The 26,396-nt window shown below is 43.1% G+C and overlaps 1 protein-coding gene across 1 annotated transcript in view; it reads left to right on the plus strand.

Annotated features, from left to right (window-relative positions):
• Positions 1-25,573, plus strand: part of APAF1 (apoptotic peptidase activating factor 1) — a 79,582-nt gene extending 54,009 nt beyond the window's left edge. The window contains exons 20-27 of the mRNA XM_058673030.1: positions 2,322-2,441; positions 6,963-7,079; positions 11,187-11,309; positions 15,612-15,731; positions 16,019-16,144; positions 19,611-19,736; positions 21,562-21,708; positions 25,255-25,573. Coding sequence (XP_058529013.1) covers positions 2,322-2,441; positions 6,963-7,079; positions 11,187-11,309; positions 15,612-15,731; positions 16,019-16,144; positions 19,611-19,736; positions 21,562-21,708; positions 25,255-25,401 — 1,026 coding nt within the window. The 3' untranslated portion in view covers positions 25,402-25,573. The remainder of the gene's footprint in view (positions 1-2,321; positions 2,442-6,962; positions 7,080-11,186; positions 11,310-15,611; positions 15,732-16,018; positions 16,145-19,610; positions 19,737-21,561; positions 21,709-25,254) is intronic.
• The last annotated feature ends 823 nt before the right edge of the window (positions 25,574-26,396 follow it).

Below are 26,396 nucleotides of genomic sequence, written 5' to 3' on the forward strand. Positions count from 1 at the left end.
GACAGGGGCCAAATGTGAAGAGCATCCTAGTAAAACAACAACAGAAGACTAAATCAACGAACAACCCATTGCTAAATGAAAGGACTAAATTACCACTTATTTATATTAACCCTGAATGTAAATGGCTTAAACTCATCAATCGAACATCATGGATTAGTAGAACTGGATTAAAAACACAAAACCCATCTATTTGTTGTCTTCAGGAGATACATCTCACCAACAAAGATCAGTAAAAACTGTATCTCATGGATTTTGATTTTTTTTTTTTTAGTTTCATTTCTTCAAAACACTTTTTTTTTCATTAAATTCTTCAGTGACTCAGATCATACAGTAGCATCATTTTCTTCAAGAAAGTTCTTGATTTTCTTTTTCGTTTCTTCAGTGACATATTAGTGATTCAATAGCATGTTATTTAATTTCATGGAGTTGTAAACTTCTATTTGTTTCCTTCCTGTTGCTTTTGTTTTGTGGCTTTTCATTTAAGGGAATGTATAATAAGTAACTGTGTAATGGAGACTGTCATATCCAGTGGCATGTTGTTTAACTTCATGGCATTGTAACTTTCTGTTTTTCTTCCTGTTATTGATTTTGTTGTGGCTTTTCACTTGTGGGGATTTCCAGTGACTGTGTAGTGGAGACTGACATGTCCAGATGTGAGGATAGGGTGCAGTGTGCAGCTCTACTTCCGCATCAAGGATGGACTCCCAGTGAAACTGTTGGATGTGTCGTGACAATGGGATGGTGGACTCTGCCATTGTCCATGCCCACAATGATGGACCTATGACTGTCTATGAGGAACTATGCTGCTGTAATGATATGGGAGGACTCAGTGTGTGGGGGAGTGAGGTTGGGAAGAGGGTAGGGAGAATCCCGGGGCCTGTGGAACTATATCATAAAATGATAATAACAGTAATAAAGAAATGAAAAAACAAAGATTCAGGGGGATAGAGAGCACTCCAACTGCTGATTCACTCTTTTTTTTAAAGATTTATCTATTTTTTATTGAAAAGTCAGATATACAGAGAAGGAAAGACAGACAGAAAGATGTTCGTCCACTGTTTCACTCTCCAGATGGCTGGGGCTGGGCCAATCCGAAGCCAGGATCCAGGAGCTTCTTCCAGTTCTCCCACGCGGGTGCAGGGTCTCAAGGCTTTGGGCCATCCTTGACTGCTTTCCCAGACCACAAGCAGGGAGCTGCAAGAGAATCAGGGTTGCTGGGATTAGAACCGGTACTTTGCATCCTGGTGGATGCAGGGTGAGAATTTAGGCACTAGGCTATTGTGCTGGGCCCCGGCTGGTTCACTCTTAAAAATGACTGTACCAGTTTTCTGAAGTTGAACCTACTTGCACCATCCTGATCTCTAATGTGAATGGCAGGAACCCAATCGTTTGAATCATTGTCTTTTTTTTTTTTTTTAGAGTGTTTTTTTTTTTTTAATTGTGAAGTCAGTTATACAGAGAGGAAGAGAGACAGAGAGGAAGATCTTCCGTCCGATGATTCATTCCCCAAGTGACCGCGGTGGGTTAGTGGCCAAAGTCCTTGCCTTGCACGCGCTGGGATCCCATATGGTCGCCGGTTCTAATCCCAGCAGCCCTGCTTCCCATCAAGCTCCCAGCTTGTGGCCTGGGAAAGCAATCGAGAACCACTCTCTTTTGACTCCTGGAGTTTATGTTAGCAGGAAGCTGGAGTCAGGAGCCAGAACTGGGCATTAACCCCACAGACTGTAAAACAAGATATAGATGCCTTAAAGCACTTTACTACCCTCTGAGATGAACCCCATCTTTGAGCCTGTAACTTTTTTTTTTTTAAGCTTTATTCATTTGAAAGAGTTACACAGAGAGAGATTCTCCATTTTCTGGTTTACTTCTCAAGTAGCTCCAACAGCTAGGATGGAACCAGGCTGAAGCCTAGAGCCAGGAGCATCTTCCAGGTTTCCCACATGGGTAGCAGGACACCAACAGCTGAGCCATCATCTTCCTCAGGTCTTCCCTGGCTGTTAGCAGGGAGCAGGGTTGGAAGTGAAGAAGCCAGAACATGAACTGGCACCCAAATGTGATGCCAGCATTAGAGGCAGTGGCTTTATGTGCAGTGCCACAGTGCTGGCCTCGTAACTCTCTCTCAGTACTATTTCTTACTGTAAGATGTATTAATGAATATTTATTGTTGAATTATAATCTCATAACTGAAAATTTTCTAGCATGGACATTTTAATTGTAAAACATGGTTTGTATCTTGCTTTAAAATGGGGAGAATCTTTATATTGTATTTCAGGGCATGGACTGGTAATGGTTATCTTATAGTTTCTTTATTTCTTAATAAGGTCTGGGAAACAAAGAAGGTATGTAAGAACTCTGCAATAGTGTTAAAACAAGAAATAGATGTTGTTTTTCAAGAAAACAAAGTGATGGTCCTTGCAGTGGATGATGTAAGACGTTTACAAGTGAGTATTCTAAAGAATAACTTAAAAATTTTGTTTTAGTTGAATTCAGAATTTAGAATTTTCTTGTTTCTTTCTTATGGAGTGGACCAGGCACGATATGGACAAGTACCCAGTAGGCGTTAGCTGAATAAGTATGTGGGTCTTGAGCTGAGGGTCAGATGCAGCAGTATTTTGTTTTTTTATTTTAAAAAGTTTTAACTGGTTACATTGATAGTATACAACAGGATGTGCAGCAGTATTTAAATAAATTAGGCAGTAACTTTTTTTGGTGTATGAGTATGTGAAGGAACTTCAAAAACTCTGTGGGAAAATAGAATTAAAAGGTTAAAAAAAAAAGCTTTATTTCTGAACTCTGTCCAGTTTAAGACACTTGTAAACGATAACGCAGCCATTCCCTCTCCAAACAAATGGGTACGGTGAGTTTGAGCATGTCAGTGCAGGCTGGTTTACGTTAAAGGAAAGCTGGTACCCTATGAAGAGAAATGTGTGGTCAACGGCCCTCAGAGTCTAGCGACACCATGAGGACAAGCTTGAACGTCCTTGCCATAGTGATTCAGGTATGTCTTTGTGGAATCGGCAGATGAAGTGTGTATACTTCTTTAAGACGTATTTTTTCTTGCAGATTTATTTTTATTTGTTTGAAAGACAGGATGATAGAGAAAGAGAGGGAGAGGCAGGGAGAGATCAATATTGCATTTCCTGACTCTCCAAATGGCTATAAAACCTGGGGTTGGACCAGGCTGAAGCAAGGAGCCTGGAGCTCCATTTGGTTCTCCTACCTGGGTAGCAAGGTCCCACATCCCTTAAGCCATCTTCCGTCGCCTTTGCAGGTGCGTCAGTAGGCAGTTGAATCAGGAACAGAGCATCTGGGGCTTGAGCCAAGGGTCTTTTTTGGTTTGTTTTAAAACCTGAAAGATGTCTAGACAGGATTAAAAAAAAGTCTGTGTATTTTTATTTACTTGAGAGATGGAGTGATAGGATGGGGTAGGAATGGGAAGCAGTAGCCAGGAACTCAGTCTGGGTCTTTGCATGTCCTACAGCCATCATCTCTGCCTCCCAAAGTGTGCATTAGCAGGAGGTTGGGTTGGAATCAGAGGCGGGGCTCAATCCCATCACTGCTGTGGGATGTGGGCATCCCAAGAATGAGTTAACACACTGTGCCGCAACTTTTGCCGTGGTAGGATCTTTGAAAGAACGGGAGTAGCATAAGTAAAAAAAGTATGACTTACCAGAACTTAGATGGAAAAAACAAAAGTTTACATTCATACTGAGATGTACTTGTTCAGTTATTTACTTAAATATTTATTGAATACTTACTAGTCCTTGAGAAGGGAATGGTAATGTGATAAAAATGGAAGAAGTACATTGCTTAGGAATCCAGACAGCAGTACTCAGACTGCTCTCCTTCAGCCCCCTAACGGAGTAGGACACAGACGTGTTATCTTGACTGGTTGAAGAGAAAGAGTCCCAGGGATCTTTTGGTAGAGAAATGGTATTAAGGAGCTTTGAGCAGTGTAACAGAGAGAACAGATGTCCTACAGAACATTGATACTCAGTATCAGGTTAGCACCACTCTGGTGGTGACTTGAGATCCATAGGGAAGCCCAATGCAGTTGGCAGTAGAAACCCTGTAAGTGGTGGTGGCACTGTAGACAGTGGCAGCAGATTAAGTGTGTACCTTATGGAAAGTCAAATACAAGAAACTCTTCGTGTTGACCTGTCCAGGTGGGACAGCTGCGCAGTAGCCCACTGTAGGAGTTTTCAGCATGTGGAGCAGAGTCAGTGACTTGTGGCTGAGAGGTGATGAGAGTTGCCAAAGAGAGGCAAGGCCTACCTTTACATGAACCAGTGAGCCATTCTTCTTTTCTGAGGATTCTTTGAGAGATATAGGAAAAGGGGCAGGGAGGGGACGAGACCTGTCTCAGGAGAAGGCTAATGATACCATGAACTCTTCGCTGTGATGTATTAGTTCTTTTAGGTCCTTTCACTAGCTCTTAGAGCATAGGGTGCAATTTAAGTTATTTTTTTCCCCAGGTAGGCTATAGAACTGCCTTAATAACTTTTAGGGAAAAGAGTTAAGCAGTGATAATGTGATCTCATGCCACCTTTGCATTTGATTTTTCTTGATTTAATTGTCAGAAGTAGGAAGCAAGAATGTGTGTGTGAGAATGACTAACAGCGAAGTAGAGCTGGGGAGGAGAGATGAGAGCGAAGAGCTCGAGACACCCTGACACACTGGCACAGAGTTCTGTGACTTGAGCTCAGCGTGGTCTAGTGGAGAGAACAGTGACTTCACTCAGGAGACACCAGTTCAGATTTCATCAACCAGCCCTCTAATGCTGAGTAAATTGCATCACTTCTCTGAGCCTTATTTTATTCAGCTGTTAAGACTTTTAAGCTTCAACGGTCTATTTAGCCAACATAGATAGAACACACATTCAGGAGACAGATCCCCGGTTGTAAATTGTTTATGGCTTGTCATAACTTGTCCTTATGTGCTGTGGGCATCAGCGTCAAGCTGTAAGAGGCCCTTAAATGTGGACTGTGCTGTCACCCTCAATGTGTTGATTAGGGTTAGGATGTGCAATTGGATGTGAATTCCTCACTAACTGGTTTTTAAAAGGCTGATTGTTCCACTTGGGGTATTTTTTTTTAATTTATTCAGTAATTACATTGTATTATGTGACACAGTTTCATAGGTACTGGGATTCTCCCCACCCCTCCCCAAACCCTCCCACCATGGTGGATTCCTCCACCTTGTTGCATAACCACAGTTCAAGTTCAGTTGAGATTCCCTCATTGCAAGCATATACCAAACACAGAGTCCAGCATCTTATTGTCCCGTCAAGTTCAACGGCTTCTTAGGTATACCCTCTCTGGTCTGAAGGCAGAGCCAGCAGAGTATCATCCCGATCAATTAAAAGCTCCAACATACACTTGGGGTATTTTTCATTGTGAGTTTTCATTGTGAGTTCAGTGACTCATGCATGTATTTCCCTTATTAATATCATGAAACCTTTCTTTAACAGTTGTCATAACTGTGAAACTTAGTAGCCGTATGACTATAAAAGTGTTTCACGTCAGCGATTATGGCAGAGTTTAGAAGACAGTTTAATTGATAAATAGTTCCATTTTGCTGAACAATGCAATTGTTATTTCTCTAGTCATCTTTAAAAATTTTTTTTTTAAAGATTTATTTTGTTTGGAAGACAGAGTGAGAGAGGGAGAGACAGAGTGAGAGTTTGCTGGTTCACTCCCCAGATGGCTGCCATCCAGGTCTGCTGTGTGAGTGCAGAGGCCCAAGGATTTTTCCAGGTGCCTTAGCGGGAAAATGGCAGTAGGGTAGTTGGGATTCCAAATGTCGCTCTGATATGGATGCAGCATTGCAGGCATCCAGGTTGCAGCTTAACTTGCAGTTCAGTGCAGTCCCCCCACCCCACCCTCATTTTTTCCAGCTGTTAAAAGAGCTCTTGAAGTTGATTCTTGGGAGAAGGAACATGTTCAGTTTTAGATTGTGATATTAAGAGGTTGAAAAATACCTTCTCAGGTCATGTAATTTGGTTGAGCGATAATCATCTTTATTTGCAGTATTAAAAATAGCATTAGCACATGATAATGGAATCGAGTAATCTTAGTTGAAGGATTACAAAGGTAGCCACATGGAGTAGTTGTATTTTCAGCGGGAGCTATTTGGCCTAGTGTTTGAGATGTCGGGTAAGACCCTTTAGTTCCTGATCGGAGTGTTTGCTTTCAGGGTCCCTGGCACCTGACTGCAGCTTCATGTTGAAGTGGACCGCAGTTAGCAGCCTGGGTGGCTGAAATGGTTGGGAACCTATGCCCCATGTGAGAGACCTGCATTGAATTCTGTTTCTAATTTTGACCTTGACGTTGACCTAGTTCTGGTTGTTGCCATTTAGAGTGAACCAAAGGCTGAGATCTCTCTTTTTTTCACTCAAATAAATAAAATTAAAAAAAATTTTTTCTTATGATTCTTTTCCAATATTCCCTTCCAATAGAAAATAGTTTGAATTTATATTGTTTTGTTAGTAATTTAGAGGAGTGAAAATCCATTTTTGTTTGGATTTATCTTTTTATGTAATGTCTACCTCATTCCTGTTTCACCAACTCCCTTGAAAGATACCAGGAGAGTCTATTTTAATCAATGATAGCCCTATTAAAAAACAGTTTTGTGAAGAAGTGGAAATCGGGGTATGGTGGCTAGCTGTGGGATTACAAATCAGACAGATGTGTCTCAGGTGGTGGGCACAGCAGCTGCTGTTTAGACCTTTAAAAGCTCGCTTGATGTTATGAAAATGTATTTGAACCACAAAGTGAAATGAAATGAAAGCGTGAAGTGCTAAATGCAGCTGCGAGCCCGGGAGAGGGCGTTTGGGGCTCCCCTGGGAGCCCTTGTTGGTTATTTTCTGTGGTTTATTTTATGTTTCTAGTCGAACCCTCTGTTCCAGAGGACAAAAGCTGCTCGTAGAGCCTAATAACTGATTGTGCCTTGCTTTTCATTAGCTCATTAATGGAAGAACAGGTCAGATTGATTACCTGACTAAAGCTCACGTTAGCTGCTGCTGCTTAAGTCCACATCTTCAGGATGTTGCGCTTGGACATGAAGATGGAACCGTCAAGGTATGCAGAGCTGCTCTTCAGTCTTGGTGTGCAGTAGGATTACTGATTTGAATATTATTACATGGTTCACATTGTGTACTTACTGGTCATTGTTTCATCAGACTAAAATGCTTACCCAGCTGGTATTTTCAGATGGCCTTTGCTACTGTTTGCCATGCTTTTTGTCATCGTGTGTGTGTGTGTGTGTGTGTGTTTTATTCTGTACCTAGTTGTTACCCTGTTCTCAATGCATATCAAACAGTGTCTGTTAGAGATTCATGTAAAGTTTTCGAAGTTATTTCCATGTTGGTACTTAAGGGTTCATTGGAAATATGAGTGCTTGTCCACCAATCCTTGCTGTTCTACTTTTGTCATTCGAAGTGTATCTAATTTATTTAAAGATGTACTGATTTATTTAATTGAAAGGCAGAGTGACAGAGACTTTCCATCTACTGACTCACCTCCACCAAATGACCTTAATAGTGTGGGCTGGGCTGGGCTGGGCTGGACGAAAGTCAGGGGCCTGGAGCTTCCTCCAAGTTTCCCACATGGATGCTGGGATCCAACACTTGGGTCATCTTCCACTTCTTTCCCAGGCTTAGTATAAGCAGTGAGATGGGTCAGGAATGGAACATCTGAGACTTGAACTGGTGCCCATATGGGATTCAGGCATTGCAGATGGTGGCTCAATGCCACACCGCCAGACCCAGAAGTACCTGAAACTCTTAACTAATCTAACAAGACTGAATAAGTAAAAATACAGTCATGTGTAAGAAAAATAAGGGTTGGTCCCGGCTCAATGGCTCAGTGGCTAAATTCTCACCTTGCAAGTGCTGGGATCCCATGTTGGCGCACCGATTCATGTCCTGTCTTCCCATCCAGCTCCCTGCATATATGGCTGGGAAAGCAGTCAAGGGTGACCCAAAGCCTTGGGACCCTGTACCCTCCAGGTGGGAGACCTGGAGGATGCTCCTGGCTCCTGGCTCCTGGATCTGGCTCAGCTCCGGCTGTTGCAGCCACTTGGGAAGTGAACCAAATCTTTGTCTGTCTCTGCTCTGCATGAATGCAGTCGTCTTTTCAACACAAGTAAATATTTTTCAAAAGAAAAATAGGGCTGATATAATAAAAAGCATTCTGGATAAAAATGCTGTTATTATGACAATTTATCACAAAAACGTTTTTCTCTAGCTATACACTAGGTGTTTTTTTTTTAAGATTTATTTATTTTTATTGGAAAGGCAGGTTTTACACACACAGAGAGAAAGAAAGCATTCTATTCATTGGTTCATTCCCAAATGGTTACAAAGGCTGAAGCTGAGCTAATCTGAATCCAGGAGCATCTTCTGGGGTTCCCATTTGGTACAGGAACCCAAAGCTATGGGCCAGACTCTGATGTTTTCATTAGCCATAGCAGGGACATGGCTTGGATGTGGAACAGCTGGTATACAAACCAGCAACCATATGGAATTTGGGGCTGCAAGTGGAGGGTTAACATTCTGTGCCACTGTGCTGACCTCTGTTGTGTAATATTTGTTAAGATGAGCAAATAGCTGTTTGTTAAGCAAGAGTAGATTGTAAATTTATAAGCAAACCTTAGTTTTTCATCTCAGTTTGTTTTCTCAAGCTGTTGTTTGTTATTTGTTTTTAAAATGCCTTATTGCTGGGCCCAGTGTGGTAGCTTAGTGGCTAAAATCCTCACCTTGCATACATCTGAATAAATAAATAAATAAATCTTTTTTAAAAAAGAAAATGCCTTACTGTCAACTTAGTGCTACATTCTTTTTTCAAAAAAGAATTTATTGGGCTTGGCAGCGTGGCCTAGTGGCTAAGGTCCTTGCCTTGATCCCATATGGCTGCTGGTTCTAATCCTGGCAGCTCCACTTCCTCTCTCTCTCTCCTCCTCTCAGTATATCTGACTTTGTAATAAAAAAAAAAAATAAATCTTTATAAAAAAAAAGAATTTATTTATTTTTATTGGAAAGTCAGATATACAGAGAGGAGGAGAGACAGAAAGGAAGATCTTCCGTCTGATGATTCACTCCCAAGCAGCCGCAATGGCTAGAGCTGAGCCGATCTGAAGCCAGGAGCCTGGAGCCTCTTCTAGGTCTCCCATACGGGTGCAGGGTTCCAGTGCTTTGGGCCGTTCTCAACTGCTTTTCTAGGTCACAAGCAAAGAGCTTGTGGGAAGTGGGGCCACCGGGACACGAATCAGCACCCATTTGGGATCCCAGGTGTGCAAAGAGAGGACTTTAGCCACTAGGCTACTGCACTGGGCCGTGATAGTAAATTCTTTTTGTTTTACTATTGAGTATCTTTTAAAACGCCTAGTTTTCTTTAAGATGTTTTCTACTTGAAAGGCAGAGTTATAGACGTAGGGAGGGAGAGAATATTGATCTTCCACCCACTGTTCACTCTGCAAATGACCACAATAGCTGAGCCTCTGCATCCAGAAGCCAAGCGCTTCCTGTCTCCAGTAGGAGTGCGGGGTCCCAGGCACTTGGGCCATCTTCTGCAGACTTCCCAAAACATTAGCAGGAAACTGTATCAGCAGGGACTTGAACTGGTGTTCAAATGGGATGCCAGTGCTGCAGGCGGCAGCCTTAACCAGTGCTGGCTGCTGGTTTTTAGAAACAGCTCATAAAACATACATGTGCTTCATCAACTCCTCACCTCTTCCGAGTTGTCAGGTAATGTAAATAACACGTAACGGACCATGTGGAATCACTAATAGCTGACAGCTTTCATCTCAGAAATGGGCAGTTCCATATGTGTTAGCCAGGTGTCATCAAATAAGGTGAGAGCGGTGCCATCTGCGATATGTTTGCACTGAATTCTGGCATTCTGGACATTGGATGTTCTCGTTACTGTGTTGTGAATGTCTAGACTCCTCAGTTCCCACGGCTTTCCCAACGCCAGCAAGTGGCAGAGCTTAGGCTTCAGATCTGGCTGTGCCCCGCAGGAACTGTGAGATTGTCCATCTTGTTCACATTCCAGGGAGACTTTTTCAGGACTGGTTTAGGTTTGAATGTCTGGAACTGTTGTAGCACAGTCTGTTTTCCTTAGCTTTTCCTCAGTATATTTAAACTTTGGAGGAAAGCAACCACATTTACGAATTTTTCTTTAGGGAAGGGTTCAGAGAGTAAGTTGGTGTGAAGCCTTTTTGGCATTATGATCATTTTTTGAGTTTCTGTTTCTGCTTTTCTAATCCCTGCATTTGACAGACTTGTAGTCTTTAATTCTGGTCAGCCTTCTGGTTGTATTGTCCTATCTTTTTTCATGTGTATGTGTGTTTTTCTTTTTTCAAATTTGTCACCATGTCTTTCTTTTTATTTTCTTTTTCTTCTCTCTCTCTCTCTTTTTTTTTTAAGATTATTATTATTATTGGAAAGCCGGATATACAGAGAGGAGGAGAGACAGAGAGGAAGATCTTCCATCCGATGTTTCACTCCCCAAGTGAGCCGCAACGGGCCGGTACGCGCCGATCCGATGCCGGGAACCAGGAACCTCTTCCGGGTCTCCCACGCGGGTCTCCCAAAGCTTTGGGCCATCCTCGACTGCTTTCCCAGGCCACAAGCAGGGAGCTGGATGGGAAGTGGAGCTGCCGGGATTAGAACCGGCGCCCATATGGGATCCCGGGGCTTTCAAGGCGAGGACTTTAGCCGCTAGGCCACGCCGCCGGGCCCACCCATGTCTTTTTCTTGACTAACTTCCCATGTCACCTTTTTATTTTTTCGCGTTTCTGCTGTTTCATGAAGAATTTCATTTGTTACAACCAGGATTTTTAATTTTGAATGTCTTTTTGTTTTCGGAAGCTGAGCCTAGGAATGTCACTTACTTGATGAACTGGGTAGTTGAATATTCAGAAAGACTGTTGGCTGCAGCCATCATGTAGTCAGTCTAGAGGGTGCGTTATTTTAGTGTGTAGGTGTGTGTGTAAGTTATTTGTGTGTACGCTTTTGGTTAAACAGAAGGCTCCAGGAATTGGAAACTCTGTAACCTTCTGTGCTTATATAAAATTTACTATATCTCTAAGCTATAATACCTGGGTGTTGCTGAATTTATTTGTAGTAATTTTCTTTCTTCTTCTTCTTTTTTTTTTTTTTTTTTTTTTTTTTTGACTTTGTGAAGATTTTAGAGCTTCCAAACAACAAAATCTTCCAATCCAGGATTGGGCACAAGAAAGCTGTACAGCACATCCGGTTCACAGTGGATGGGAAGACTGTCATTTCAAGTTCGGATTCTGCGATTCAGGTGAGGAGGACAACCTCCTGATGTGTGCCATGCTGACTGCAACGTGTTCCTTTGCATTCAGATTATATGTGCAGGCTTGGATGACATTCATTTGTGTTTTCCTCTGGGTAGGATAGGCTCTTTAATTTAAGAACCCTCAGTGGAAGGCTGTTTAGTTTGAAAATTAAGGACTCACTTGAATTTTGCTATCTGCCTTAGTATTTATATATTTGACAATAAATGAACTTTTGGCTATAATAATTTATCTGTATTTAAAGTAGAAAATCTGATTGAAATAATTTCATTTTTTCTTTTTAGGGATAAATTGTTTATTAAAGCAGTGAAGTTCTGTGGAAAAGAGAATAGTTTGCCATGATGAAAGTTTATAGATGTGGAAGCCTTAAGCTTTGTCATATATTCTTATAAAATTTACTTAAAAAATATGAGTTCTGATGTATGTAGTTTTGCAATTCAAAGGCTCATTATACAAATTAGACTCCCTCCCGATTCCCATTTCTCAGTAGCAACACTTTTAGTTCATAAATATTGTTTTTCGTTTACCTTCATGCCCTTATAGGGTGTGTCTAGAGTGCTTTCCTCGAGTTTCTCCTTTGGGGAATCTACTGACTCCTGTGTAAGAGAACTGCCTTTCCCCTCTCCCTTGCCACGCCTCTGACATATGGGTGTACCCGTGCACATCTCTGAATCCCCATCATCCCAATACAGTTACATTTTGTTTTGATCCTTAGCATCATTGCTGTGATGAAGTAGACTGTGTGTACTGAGGGTTCTGTGATGCATTTATTGCTTAACGCAGTTGAAGGAAATTCAACTTTTGACTGAATGTAGTTGCAAATCATTTTAGCCTAAAACTTGGAAGGTCTTAATTTTCTTCTAAGTTCCAGAGTCCATGGTGGGATGTCTAAAGCTATTCTGCTTCCTAATCTTTCTCTCTGGAAGCTTTTAGGATCTTCTCTTTATGGGCAAAACTGAAAATTTCATGATGATGAACTTTGGTGTCTATTTTCATCCATTATGTTGGATATTGAGTACCTATTCTTAATTTAGAATATTGTGTCTTTCAGTTCAGGAAGTTTACTTGAATTATTTATTTTATTTATGTTATTTATTTATTTATTGGTCCAATCTGCATGTGCGAGTAAAAGATTTAACTCTTAGGTAATTGCTCTGGGCCCATTTTTATTGAATTTTAAGCATTTCTAATTTTAATGCTCAAGAGTTCATTTTATTGTTTATTTTGAAAAGAGTTGTGGGGCCAGAGCCAGTATCACCTTACATGCGCTGGGATCCCATGTGGGTACCAGTTCCTGTCCCGACTGCTCTACTTCCCATCCAGCTCCCTGCTGGTGGCCTGGGAAAGCAATCAAGAATGGCTCAAAGCCTTGGTACCCTGTACTCGCATGGGAGACCTGGAAGAGACTTCTGGCTTCTGGCTTTAGATTGGCTCAGTTCTGGCCATGAGGCCACTTGGGGAATGAACCAGCGATCGGACAGAAAATCTTTCTCTCTGTCTTTCCCTCTCTCTGTAAACCTGTCTTTCCAATAAAAAAAAGAAAAAGAAAGAAAGAAAATCACTGTGTTCTTGTTTTGTGGGTGAGAGAGCTTCTTTGTCTTCTCTGGGACAGTCAGGGGTTTTTGGACAAATCCATGGTAAATGAAATTAAAGGATTAGATACATTTTCCAATAATTTTTTGAAGACTCCAATTTATTGTATAAATAAATACATATGAAATATATGTAAAGTTGTATATATATACACACATTGCATGTTATAGATGAGTATATGTAGTTTTTATTATATATGTATATTTAAGACTTTTCTAATTTTTATTTGAAAGGCAGAGACCGACAAAAAAGAGAGAAATGGCTGTTCCATCGCTGGTTTATTTCTCAAATTCCCAAAAGAGCTGAGGTTGGGTCAGGCCAAGGCCAGGGACAGGGACTGAAGTCCAAGTCTGCTGTGTGGCCGACAGGAGCCCTGCTGCATCGTCACCTGTTACCTCCCAAAGTGTGCATCAGCAGGAAGCTGCAGCTGGAGCAGGAGCTGACTCAGACCCCGCCAGTCTGACCTGGGATGTGGGGCTCCCAGCAGGGTCTCCAACGCTGCATCCCATTGCTGCCCCAATATGTGTAATTTATATATACATTTGCATCTGTTTTGTTATACACACAGATATGAATTACATAGTTGTGTTTATTTTGTTTTAGTGCAGTTTTTTGTTTCATATGAGTTATTTATTTAAAAATCAGTGGTACAGAGAGAGGAGGAGGGGAAAACAGAGGGGAGGCTGAAGAGATCTTCCACCTGCTGGCACACTGCCCAGATGGCCTCCTAGCTGAGCCTGGGTCAGGCCAAAGCCAGGAACTAGGACTTTTTTCTGGTCTCCCAGTTGTGTGGATGGAGCCCAGCAGGGAGCTGAATTGCAAGTGCAGTAGCGGGGACAGACACAAACTGGTGTCCATATGGACTGCCAGCACTCAGTGGCAGTGTTGGAGTCTGTGGCCTTACCCACTAGCCGTGATGCTGCTCCTTGGCTTCTTATTTTTATTTATTTTTTAAAAAATTTATTTATTTTTATTGGAAAGCCGGATATACAGAGAGGAGGAGAGAGAGAGAGGAAGATCTTCCATCCGATGGTTCAGTACCCAAGTGAGCCGCAATGACCGAAGCTGAGCCAATCCAAAGCCAGGAGCCTGGAGCTCTTCTGGGTCTCCCATACGGGTGCAGAGTCCCAGTGCTTTGGGCCATCCTCGACTGCTTTCCCAGGCCGCAGGCAGGGAGCTGGATGGGAAATGGGGCCGCCGGCATTAGAACCGGTGCCCATATGGGATCCTGGCACGTGTAGGTTTGGAGTTGGATCCGTTTAGTTGGAAAAGACAAAGTTTTTTTTTTTTTTTTTTTTGGCCAAGTAGCATTCATAGTATATATATGTCACATTTTCTTTATCCAGTCATCAGTTGATTTGCATCTGGGCTGATTCCAGATCTTAGCTATTATGAATTGAACTACAATAAGCATAGGGGTACACAGAACTCTCTCATATGCTGACTTCATTTCATTTGGGTGAACTCCCAGGCCTGAGATGGCTGGGTCACTTGGTAGGTCTGTTTTCATGTTCTGAGGAGTCTCCATACTGTCGTCTGTAACAGTTGTAACACTTTACATTCCCACCGATGGTGGATTAGGGTACTCCTTCCCTGTATCCTCACCAGCATCCATTGTTTTCTGGTTTCTCTATGAGTGTCATCTAAGTGGGATGAGGTGAGACCTCATTGAGGTTTTTACTTGCATGTCCCTGATGGTTAGTGAACCTGAGCAGTTTTTCATGTCAGTTGACCATTTGAATTTCAACCTTTGAAAATGGCTGTCCATGTCCTTTGCTAATTCTTAAGTGGATTTTTTTGTTGTTGAGTTTCTGCGGCTCGCTCTTTCTTTCTTTCTTTCTTTCTTTCTTTCTTTCTTTCTTTCTTTCTTTCTTTCTTTTTTTTTTAATAGATCCTGGATATAAGAAATTCTGTAACAGAGAGGTTAGTCTATCCACCGGTTCATTCCCCAAATGGTCACAATGGCCAGAGCTGAGCTGATCCAAAGGCAGGAAGGAGCCTAGAGCTTCCTCCGGGCCTCCCATGTAGATGCAGGAGCCCGAGGACTTGGTCTAACCTCTGCTTTCCCAGGCCAGCAGTAGGAAGTGGAATCAGAAGTGGAACAGCCAGAATAGGAACTGGTGCCCCTGTGGGATGCCAGCACCTAAGGTGAAAGCTTAGCGTGCTACAGCATGGCACTGGCACCTCTGTCATTTTGAGGATTGCATTAGAGAGGGCCAGCACAGATCTTTGACGCTTAGAAATGTCGTGACCTGGTTTTAAACTGCTTTGGCCAACTGACTTTCCCAGGCAATAGAATTGGCTTTCTTGGAGCCAGAATCTGCAAGCCTAACCAGCTTATAGGTTCAGAAATCTGTGACATGTAATTGGGATAATTTTCTCTGGAAAATTTAATCAGATGGTGAGCTCACTGGCATATTGTTGCTTTCCTGTATGTCCTGGTAATTAACTATTCTCCAAGCAACCGAAACACACACACACACACACACACAAATTTTGTTTAGCTGGAAAATATTTTGCCTCTTAATTAACTCCAGCTTTCCTCTTTGTAATTGTGGATACATTTTTTTCCTTGTTACTCTTTGTTGTTTTCTGCAATGACACATGGGTAAGAGACCTCAGGTGAGTGTGCACTCACTGAGCTGCTGCTGAAATGTTGTTGGGAATGGTGCCAGCAGGCCTGTTTCTATGTTTAGGTGTGGAATCGGCAGTCAGAGGAATATGTCTTCCTACAAGCCCATCAGGAAACTGTGACAGACTTTAGACTCCTGAAAAAGTCAAGACTGCTTTCTTGGTCATTTGATGGAACAGTTAAGGTAATTTGAAACATTCGTCTTGTTAAAAAGTATTTTAAAAGTGTTCTGATCCTGCAATGATTATGTTGTGGCAACCAAAAGAACATGAATGTTAGTAACTACCTAGAGGTAAAGCCTGTTTTCTGCTCACTGTGACCACCTATGTGTTGTGTTAATCAGCACTTACACTAAAAGATGCTTGAAGAAATCAAGATAGTCAGTATGCTGGAGTTCTTTTACAGATGTCTGATATCTCTTTATGCTCTTTCTATGAAATGGAAATTTTAACATTTTGACATTTTTTAAAGGTATGGAATATTATTACTGGAAAAATAGAGAAAGACTTTGTCTGCCACCAGGCTACAGTGCTTTCTTGTGCTGTTTCTTCCGACACTGCCAAGTTTTCTTCTACCTCGGCTGATAAGACTGCAAAGGTAGGTCAAGTCTAAATGTCTGCATAAAATTTAATGTTACTTATATGAGTTCAAATGATATATAAAACAGGAAAGTAATAATTCATACTTGTCTGTGTCTTGTGTTTGGAAGATGCTCATTGGCATTCTTTTTTAAAAATTTATTTATTTTTGGGTCTGGTGCGGTAGCCTAATGGCTGAAGTCCTTCCCTTGCATGCCCCAGGATCCCATATGGGTGCCGGTTCTAATCCTGACAGCCCCGCTTCCCATCTAACTCCCTGCTTGTGGCCTAGGAAGGCAGTTGAGGACAGCCCAAGGCCTTGGGACCCTGTACCTGTGTGAGAGACCCAGAAGAATCTCCTGGCTCCTGGCTTCAAATTGGCTCAGCTTTGGCTGTTGCAGCTGCTTGGGGAGTGAATCAGTTGATGGTGGATCTTTCTGTTTCTCCTCTTCTCTGTATATCTGACTTTCCAATTAAAAAAATGTTTAAAAATTATTTAATTTTATTGGAAAGGCATATTTGCAGAGAGAGGGGGTGACAGAAAGAGATCTTGATCCACTGGTTCATCCGCAAATGGCTGCAATGGCTGAGCCGATCTGAAGCCAGGAGCCAGGAGCCAGGAGCTTCTTCAGGGTCTCCCACATAGGTGCAGAGTCCCAAGGCCTTGGGCTGTCCTCCACTGCTTTCCCAGGGTGTAAGCAGGGAGTTGAATTGGAAGTGGAGCAACCGGGGCACGAACCGGTGCCCGTATGGAATACTGGTGCCTGCAGGTAGAGGATTAGTTAGTTGAGTCGTCATGCTGCCTCTCAGTGGCATTTAGTTGTTTCATGTAGATTAAATGAATGACATTGAAGACTTCTGAGTTCTCCAGATGGAGTCTGTATTGTGTATCGTGGACAATTAAAATCACTGGAAGAAATTTTCTATTAAACATCCAGAGTGAATTTTTATGAATATCACATTCCAGTGGTTGTTGGGCTTTGTTGAGAACGTTGAGTGCCCCATTCTCTTTCTTTTCTCCACCTTTGTTACTGAGATCACTGTCTATTCAGTTTCCCAAACAGACTTTGGAGTTGTTGGGGACACTGTTCTTTCAGTGTGTTAGAGACACCGAGATGTCACTCTCCTCCTTCACTGGAGGGTGGTCCTCACGTCCGCCCTGGCCTGCGCCTCCTTCGGCCTGTCTTCTGTGCTGCTCCTGAACCCCCTGCTGGGAGCCTGTCCCCTGCTCATTTTTCGGCTGGCTCCCTAACCATCTCTGTCTCTTTGCTGCTGGGTTGCTCCCTCTCCGCCAGCTATTTCTGGCCTCTGTGCTTTTGTGGGTGCTGTAACTGTGTTTAGATACGACCTTATACTCACTTTTGAACTGAAGCTTTATAACTCACCATTCTACACCCAGATTTTTATTATATTATTTTTTATTGATTACATTGCATTATATGACACAGTTTCATAGGCTCTGGGATTCCCGCAACTCCTCCCCACACCCTCCCCGCCCATGGTGGATTCCTCCACCTTGTTGTAGTATTACAGTTCAAATTCAGTTAAGATTCTTTCATTGCAAGCATAGAGTCCAACCTCTTATTGTCCAGATAAATTCAGCGGTTTCTTGGGGAGACCATCACTGGTCTGAAGGCAGGGCTGGCAGAATATCATCCCGATCAATTAAAAGCCCTACCATAACATCGACGTCAATTTACAACATTATGGAATTAATTGACATGGTATTGAGTAACAAGTATGTTAAAAAATGCAAGTTCTTAACCGCATCCTCTGACTACTTCATTGACATTTCAATTTTGGTTTATACACAGAACCAGTTTCTATACACCTTAAAATGCCCATAGGGTACTATTCAGCTGTCTTGTGACTATTTTCATTTTAGCATTCAGCAGTTTATAGTGTTGAAGCTTAATTTTGCAGATTTTAGGATAGTCTAAACTGGCTTATAACTCTAACAAGGTGTATGTCAACAGGTGAAGTGCAGAACAGTTTTAGGAGGGGTTCTACACCCCGGTTTTTAATGAAGCCTTTGCTGGCTCTTAAGCAGTTATAGCTGCTCTACCTTCAATGTTTTGGTTACATTTTATTCATTTCTGCCAGAATACTTAACTTCATACAGTTATTCTCTGGCTCTTCTTGAACTTTGTTTCTGATGAAAGTATATAATCTGGTTGAGTTTTTTTCATTTAAAAAGATTTATTTATTTTACTTGAGAGAATTATAGAGAAAGGTAGAGAGACTCGTCCTTCCATCGACTTGCGCCCCAGGTGGCCACAGTTGCCCGGTCTGGGCGAGCCCACAGCCAGGAGCCGGGCTCTTCTTCGGAGTCTTGTGCGTGTGAGCATGTGAGCGAGCTCCACCGCGCTCCCGGATCATTAGCACAGAGCTGGATCGGAAGTGCAGGCGCTGAGACTCCGGCCGTTGTCCACAGGAAACGCCAGCATTGCAGCTGGCGACTGAGCTTGCTGTGCCACCGTGTCAGTTCCTAAACTTTTATTTATTTGTTTAAAAAAAGGTTTGTTTATTTTTATTGGAAATGCAGATCACATTTATGGAGAAGAGAGACAGAGAGAAAGATCTTCCATCTGCTGGTTCACTTACCAGATGACTGTAACAGTTGGAGCTGAGCTGATCTGAAGCCAGGAGCTAGGAGCCTCTTCTAGGTCTCCCATGTGGGTGCAGGGTCCCAAGGCCTTGGGCCGTCCTCAACTGCTTTCCCAGGCCACAAGCAGGGAGCTGGATGGGAAGCGGAGCAGCTGTGGCACAAAGTGGCACCCACATGGGATACTGCTGCTTGCAGGTGGAGGATTAGCCAGTTGAGCCATCACACTGGCCCATACATTTTGTTTTGAAGAAGAGGTGCCCTGTCTGGTTTGTCCGTGTGCCACTAGTTTTTAGGTGGCAGTATTTGGGACATGGGATTTTTCAGTGTGTGATGTTAGGTTGTGATGACAGAATTGTGAGAGCGCATTGGAAGGAAGTGGACGGCATTTGACTGTGTAACCTTTAAAGGCCTCTTGCCATGTGCTAGGTGTTACGCCAGGGATTTCATTTGTTCCATCTGATTCAGTCTTCTTACCACAGATAGTAATGTTCCCATTTTACAGATGTAAGAACCAAAACTAGAAAAGCCTGTGAGTTGTCTTGGGTTACCCGGAACCGGTGATAGTGGAGCCAGGGTCACAGTCATGTCTCCTCTCCCAGATTCTCTTAACTGATTCTGTGTTCTTCTTTCTACAACTAAAGATGAGGAAGCTGTGGCTTTGGTTCTTGATCCAAATTTAACTTGAATAATTAATGAGAAAATGAGAAAAATTGAGAAGGTTACCAGTTGGAATTTGGACATCTTGTGGAAATTTCTATACTGACAGAGTCAGGACTTCCGTGTGGTTGATTTCATCACTAAGTAACACTGAAGGCAGGGGTTAGAGGCTTCTCTTGAGGATATTTTCCACCCACAAGCAACCCTGATTGCCTTCCAGATTTGGAGTTTTGAACTCCTTACCCCTCTTCATGAATTGAGGGGCCACAGTGACTGCGTGCGCTGTTCTGCCTTTTCTGCGGACAGTTCCCTGCTGGCGACAGGAGATGACAAGGGAGAGATCAGGGTGAGTTGCTGGACGTGACAGCATGGGAATGCCCTCGCCTCCCTGGGGACCCCTGTTAGTGGGACTGAGAGGCCCCGGCTTGTGGCTGGATGACGTGTGCGTGTGTTGCTGTGCACGTACGTCACGTTCCCAGCCACACACCTGACTGCCCGAGAAATTTCCCGTTAGAGTGGGGCACTTCCCACATGTGTGGAGGCAGATGCCCCAGTCATTTGTAGTAGAATTGTCTGCTGTTTAAGAATTATTCATCTTAATTCTTGGATTTCAACTAAAGGCTGTTTTTAGTGGCAGAATTTGAAGAAAATAATTTGTAAATGATTGTCTAGGTTTTAAATGAATTATAAATTGTTTTCATTATTGAAAGAAGAAAATCTCTTGTGCTATATTCATTAGTCATTCGTCATGGTGTGATTTTTTTTTTTTGCAGTCCTCTTTGGGCCTTTGTTATTTAAAAAGTACAGGCCCTCACGTGTGCATTACTGGGTGGGCACCGAAGGGCTTTGTTGGGGTAGCATCCACACGATAGGCCCACTTTTGTTACCCTGTAGTGCGTGGAATACTGTTGTGTTTGTGTGGAAACACTGTGCAGTATGGACAGTATTGCGTTTGAAAGCTCAGAAATCAAGGGAGAGGCTTCAGTGGACTTGTGGTATTAGATGAACTGGACAGTTAGTTGAGGGGGCTAGAGGCTGGGCACTGGGTGGTGGCTTTGTTAACCAGTGTATATGAGCCAGTTTTTTTTTTTTTAAACAGAGGAAGATTTAAAACTGAAGGAAGAGGTATATGATGCAGAAGAGTGGGGGAGAATGCAGTTTGCAGGAATCAGTGTTAGCAGGTAGCTTCTTCAGGACAGCCTGCTTGAGGCCTGGATCACCAGCCTTGCTGCTCCCTCCACCCCAATGCTGTCTCCATCCAGCAGGCGCTCGCCCGAAAGCTTCCTGGCCCGGCTGAGAGGCGGAGCTTCATTTTTCAGAAACAGAAAACAGTTTTCACTGATAAAATATTGGGTGTTAATTGAGACATTTTCTTTGGTACATTTAAAACTTTTTTTTTCTCTCTGATTATACAAAATGCGGGAAAGTTGTTGTATTGTCTAGTTGTCTAATTGAAGTCTTTGAGTTTTTCTGTTTAGTTTTCTTATATTTTCTTTTTGTTTTAAAGACTTATTTATTTGAAAGGCAGAGTTAGAGACAAATGTTGCCTTCACTGTTTTCACTTTCCACATGGCTGCAGTGGCTGGGGCCAGAGCTAGGAGCCAGGGCTTCATCAGAGCTCTTCACTCGGTGCAGGGGCCAAGCCTCTGAACCATCTTCCACTGCTTTCCCAGGCCATTAGCAGGGAACGGTGGGATGGCCATGGGATGTCAGTCACAGGCCGCAATGATGGCCCACCCCTTTGCTTTTTAAGAAGGATTGCTAAATACTTCCCAGAAGGCATGTTTATCCAGTTCATACTAGAGAAGCTTCTGGCTAATACTCCTTTTTTTTTAAGATTTATTTTTGTTTGAAAAGCAGAGTAACAAGAGAGAGAGAAAGAGAGACAGAGATCTTCCCCAGTGGTTCATTCCCGCAGATGACCACAGAGGCTGGAGCTGGGCTGGTTTGGAGCCAGGAACCAGGAGCTAGGAGCTTTTTCTGGAGGCCGTAGCACTTGGGCCATCCTGCACTGCTTTCCCAGGCCATCAGAAGGGAGCTGGATCAGAAGTAGAGCATCTGAGACTCGCTCTGGCGCCTGCACAAGATGCTGGCACTGCTGAAAGAGGTCTAAGATGCAGTGCCACAGAACCGAGTCCGTGCTAATGACGTGCTGTGTCATGTTGATGTAGATATGGAATGTTTCCAGTGGAGAGCTGCTTCACCTCTGTGCACCCATCCCTGGAGAAGAGGGCGCTGCCACCCATGGAGGCTGGGTGACCGACATTTGCTTTTCTCCAGATAGCAAAATGCTCGTCTCTGCTGGAGGATATCTTAAGGTAAGACTTCCTCAAAGACTTGAAAGAAAAGAACAGCTTTTCTCCTCTCCAGGCTTCCCTCACTGTTTCTCCCTTGTTGCGGAGCAGCTTTCGTGGTAATGTTTAAGATGCTCTCATCCAGAGCTCTCACTCTGCCCCGTACAAAGCTTTGCTGATCAGAATGACTAGACATTGTTAACTATTGTGTTTGAAATGATGTAAAACAGTATATTTGTGTATTATGACATAATAGCAGAATATTGCTTTACAATGACAAAAGGCTTCATTTTCTTTATCTTACCACTTTTATGAGGCTTAAATTTTATTATCCTTGGTTACAGTTAAGGAGATGGATTTCCTGGAGATGGTGGCTTTACCAGAGTCAAGCCCAGGTTGTCTTCTTCCTTTTTCTCTAGCTGGCTTACTTAGGCAGACTGAGCAGCGACAGCTAAGGCCAAGGCTTGAGAGTACTGGAGTGCTGCGGTTGTCTCTGGTTGTATCTAGTAGTTACCCCTCTGTTGGGCTGCACTTGGCGGTAGCACTTGGCCTAGATATTTCTCTGTATTGTAAAGTTTAAGGTTTGGTTCCTGTCCTTCAGTGTCTGAAAGACAGATCTATAGGGAAAGCAGAGGGTAAATAAGGAAAACCCCGAAGGGTAGGAGGGGGTGAGGCACTGTGGAGGTCCTGGAGGCACAAAGGAGAGTCAAGGGCCTGTTTGACCCCGGGCAGAGCTTTACATGGAAGGGGCTTCTCCAGAGGTGTGTGTTGAATAGTGTTTTGTTTATCAAAGGGGTGAGAAGCTTTTAATTGAAAATACATCCTGAATTAAGATCTCATGATACTTTTGCTTCTTTTCTTTTTTTAAGCTATTGCTCATTTTTTAATTTGAAAGGCAGAGTTACCTAGAGAGAGATCTTCCATTCGCTGGTTCACTCTCCAAATGGCCACAGCTACTGGAGCTGGGCCAATGTTAAGCCAGGAGCCAGGAAATTCTTCTGGGTCTCCCGTGTGGGTACAGAGGCCCAAGGACAGGAGCCAGGAGCCATCCCCTGCTGCTTGCCCTGGCCATTCACAGGGAGTGGGATGGAGAATGGAGGCGCCAAGACTGGAGTTGGTGCTCATGAAGATGGCCACAGGCCTAAGCTTGGCTGGCTGTGGGTGCCAGCCCTCGTCCTGTTGCTTCCTACTGAAAATACTGAGACTATGAACAGGGGATTGTAATGAACCATCTCACAAAGAGACTGTGCACATAACTTTAATCTGCATCTTTTTTTTTTATATGCTGCTTTATTTAGTTTGAGAGGATCTTGATACATCACTCACTCCATTGTAAAGAGGAACGGTGCTTAGGGAAGTCACACTGCTGTGTGTGTTCCAGGCTGACATCCTCAGCTATGATCTGCTAAAAAATGTAACTGCTCGGCTTTGACAGCATACTTGCAGAAACCATGTCATTTATTCACTGGGCCCTGTACAGTGCTGTCAGGTCATTGTGTCTAGCTCTGAAGTTGCTGCAAAGTTCAGTGAGCAGAGTTTCTGTCTTCTTGGAGAACCTGGGAATGAAGCAGCAGAATGGACCTTTGTACTGTTTTGCCTGTGTCCTTAGGGTGAGACAACCGAAAGCTTCTATATTTAGTCTGTATGTGGAAGTGAGGATCAGGCTGCTTTTGCCTTCTGGTTTGATTACTTGCCTGGTTAAACTAATTATGTTTTAGCTCAGCCTGCATTGACCCGGCCTGTTAATGAGACTATCCAAAAGTACAGAGCAAATTAAAAGTAAAAAAGGAACAGCTGCTGTAGTGGTTAAGGAAAGAGGCCTTTTGAGTCTATTTACTTTAGACTCTAAGCTGTGTAAAGGGAATGCCCGTAGATGAAAGTGGGACTCCAGGAGCCAGAACGTTCTTAACTTTTAAAATTGTTACTGTTAAAAGTGAGAAAAAAAAAAGTACAGGTTATCTGCTTCTCCACAGAATGTTACAGAGTGCACACTGTTGGGACAAGAAAGTCACAGTATTTCATACCTGTGAAGGAAAAAGATGACTTGGAATACAGACTGCCTGGTGACAGAGGGGACTGGGTCATCACTGGGAGGCAGTCGGGGGTGACAGCGAGGAGCCTGCTGGAGGTCACGACCTGGCTTGGACAGTCACTTGCTTTGTGATCTTACCTAAGTTGCTTAACCTTTCTGTGAAATGGGCATGGCCCCAACACATAGTCTCCCCAGTGTCTTTCTCCCTCATGAGAAGTGTGCCCTGACTGTAAGCAATGGGCCTTCACTGGCACACCATACCACCTGAAGACCCCGTTTACATTGATGTTCATTCTTGGTGTTCGACATTTTATAGATTGGGACAGATTTGTCACAGCGTGTGTTACCAGTATAGTGCCATAAAGAACAGGTTCACTGCCCTGAGAGTCGTCTCTCTTAGCTGCTTTCACAGTATCGTTAGCTTGGAGTCCATATTCAGACAGTGACTGGTGTAGGGAAAAGGAGGAGCACTGGATTAGGAAGTCAGGAATCATCCTACCTCTGCCACCTGCCAGCAGTGTCATCTTGGGTGACAAGGCCTTCCTCCTCCTCTCCGTTACCTCGTTTGTAGAATAAGGTGGTAGGACTGGATATCTCCCAGAGGCTTAGTGACTGAAAACTAAAGGGTTACTAAAGGGTTTCTCAGGTGGAGTGTGTCCCCTGCAGACTTGATTACATTTCTGGGAAGTTCAGGTTAACGTTGGTGTACTGAAATCAGTAGGTGATGCTTTGCCAACTGCCATTATTAACAGTGAACATGAGTCGACAACCAAGTTGTGCGAGCAAGGCAGCAGTCTGGGCACTGCCCTGGACACAGAGGTGGGAGGCACTGTTACCGGGCTGAGGATGCTCAGAATCTTGGTGTCCCGAGTTGTTTTCAGAACGTATTCAGGTACATTGTCTGGCCCTCGCTGTAGCTGGGAGATACACAGAAAGACTTCATTCACAGTCTCCAGTTGTTCCATTAAAATTGTAGTGAACTCTGTGATTGGAAGATAAATGAAACTTGCCAGTGCACTTGCTACACTGAGTTGTTCAGTGTTTAATTAGCAGGTAAATATACAGATTATTTTATAAAGAAATTTGGTCACAGGGTCTCGGATCACTCCTGATCAAAGGTTGTATTTGGTAGCTGGAACTTCGTATCGTACAGTTCATATAACCAATAGTCTGTCAGAATACCAGCCTTTGTCTGAAAATGGGGTATTGAGTGCAGGGGCCGGCAGGGCAAGCTTCTGTCCTTTCCACAGGGAAAGGCACGTGTTCTGTCCCCCCGTGTTGGCAGCTCTCCGGCAGCCTGCACGTTTCTTCACACTTCGCTGTGAAGTGCTGATGTAACTACGAGGCCATCTGCAAGCTGCATTGGGAAAGGCTGATCAGGTTGATCATGTATTTGGCATTAATCCTCAATCTTTCTTTCCTGCTCTTTGCTTGAGTTTGGGAGAGGGACAGTGACAGAGCAGAGGCTCTTGCTTGTATTACAAATGGCCCTGCAGTGCAGTTACCATCTAATGAGGGTGCTGTTTTTCTCTCCGCAGTGGTGGAATGTTGTCACTGGGGAATCCTTACAGACCTTCTATACAAATGGAACCAATCTCAAGAAGATACACGTGTCTCCTGACTTCAAAACATATGTGACTGTCGACAATCTTGGTATTTTATATGTTTTACAGGTTTTAGAGTAAAATAGGTAAGCATTAATGTAAGTTGAACTCTTTAATTTTGAATTAGAAAAAATTGTAGTGAAGCTATGTTATCAACTTTTTACAGAGCTGTGAATTGTTTTGCAGTGTTGCATTTATTACAAAAATGTTTGTTGTTGTATGAATGATATTAATACACGTTTTCCCAGATGGACACCTTTAATCTTGTTTTTCATGATCATTATCATTCAGTTTTGTCCTAGAGATGCAAATGAAAATGTAAATACATACCTTGTTATGTACTATTGGTAAAAGTCTTAATGCACTCAAATTGGTAGATATAATTTATGAGAATAATCGGAGTGCAATCTGTATTCTAACAGTATTGTAATGCAGGCTGTGCTCAGGGCCACGGTGACGTGCTGTCTGAGCTCACATATGTGGGGTCTACTCCCAGGTACAATCTTGGGAGTTTATTTGCACTCCTTAAGCCACTTGTTTTAAGAATATTGTGTCTGTGTGCACAATCTGCAGCATTTCCTCTAATCGACTCAATAGATGAGTCCTAGATTTTAGCAGGTGTTTCTGTGAAGCAGAAATCAAGTGTTAGAGCCGGTCTCCCTGGCTGACGGCAGGCCCGTGCCCTCCCCGGGCCCTCGCACACAGTCTCACCTGGAGCCCGTCCTGCTCTCTGTTCTGCATACTGAGAGACTTGACTTGTCCTAACCCTCTCTTTTTTTTTTTAAAGCAGTTGCTTCATAATTAAATGTTAGTAAATGAAAATTTTGTGGTTCGTATGGGGAGAGCCAGTTTTAGCTGTAAGTTTTAATGGCATTTTTATAAAAATGTGAAATAGTATAAGATACTTTTCTTGTAATCCTACTTCCTTTCAGATGAATGGCGTTGTCATTGCTGTTCTCAGTGAATCTCGGGGATTCTGTGGGTTTTGTTGAGCTCCAGGGTCGCTGTGATTCTGGAGGGTGCTGCTCTTAACCTTCAACTGGCTGCTTTCCCTTCTCTCAGTGTCTTCCTTGACT

Source organism: Ochotona princeps, chromosome 15 (genome assembly GCF_030435755.1).
Source record: "Ochotona princeps isolate mOchPri1 chromosome 15, mOchPri1.hap1, whole genome shotgun sequence".
NCBI lineage: Eukaryota > Metazoa > Chordata > Mammalia > Lagomorpha > Ochotonidae > Ochotona > Ochotona princeps.